Source organism: Eimeria mitis, genomic scaffold, assembly GCF_000499745.2.
Source record: "Eimeria mitis Houghton genomic scaffold, Emh_scaff5815, whole genome shotgun sequence".
NCBI lineage: Eukaryota > Apicomplexa > Conoidasida > Eucoccidiorida > Eimeriidae > Eimeria > Eimeria mitis.
Genome location: NW_013574062.1, coordinates 2,180 through 2,849, shown reverse-complemented (window position 1 = coordinate 2,849; position 670 = coordinate 2,180). Strand labels below are relative to the sequence as shown.

Here is a 670-nt window from a genome sequence, read left to right as displayed (position 1 = left end):
CACAAACCCTAAACCCTAAACCCTAAACCCTAAACCCTAGGTTCTATGAGGGGTCTGTATTTTAGAAACTTCACTCTAGGGTTTAGGGTTCACTCTAGGGTTTAGGGTTTACAAGGGTTTAGGGTTTATAAGGGTTTAGGGTTTACGAGGGTTTAGGGTTTAGGGTTTACAAGGGTTTAGGGTTTACAGTGCTGCTGACCTCAAGGAGAAGGCAAACGTGCTCGAGCGTCAGCGGGTCTTCATCACCCCCCAACTCTAGCTGCTGCTGCTGCTGCTGCTGCTGCTGCTGCTGCTGCTGCTGCTGCTGCTGCTGCACGCAGCGCCTCCACAGTGCCCGGAGGGGAACGAAGTCTGCTGCTGCTGCTTCTGCTTCTGTTGCTGCTGCAGCAGCACGCACCAGCTGCAGCGGCACTGCAGCAGCAAACTGCCGCGCAGCAGCAGCAACTGTGTATCGTCTGCTGCTGCCTCCTTTCTTCTCTGCTGCTGCTGCTGTTTCTGCTGCTGCTGCTGCTGCTGTTTCTGCTGCTGCGGCTGGTGCTGCTGCTGGTGCTTTTGTTTTTGCTGCTGCCGTTGTTGCTGCTGCTGTTGCTGCTGCTGCTGCTGCATGCATTGCACGCCTTGGCAGAGCTGCTGCAGCACTCGGTGCAGCAGCAGCTGCAGCAGCAGCAGC

General features: G+C 56.1%; 1 protein-coding gene across 1 annotated transcript in view; it reads right to left on the bottom strand.

Moving 5' to 3' along the window:
* Positions 1-255: 255 nt before the first annotated feature.
* Positions 256-670, bottom strand: part of EMH_0084440 (uncharacterized protein) — a gene marked incomplete at both ends in the record, with an annotated part of 1,914 nt that continues 1,499 nt past the window's right edge. Inside the window, one exon of the mRNA XM_013500762.1 lies at positions 256-670. Within this exon, the coding sequence (XP_013356216.1) occupies positions 256-670 (415 nt within the window).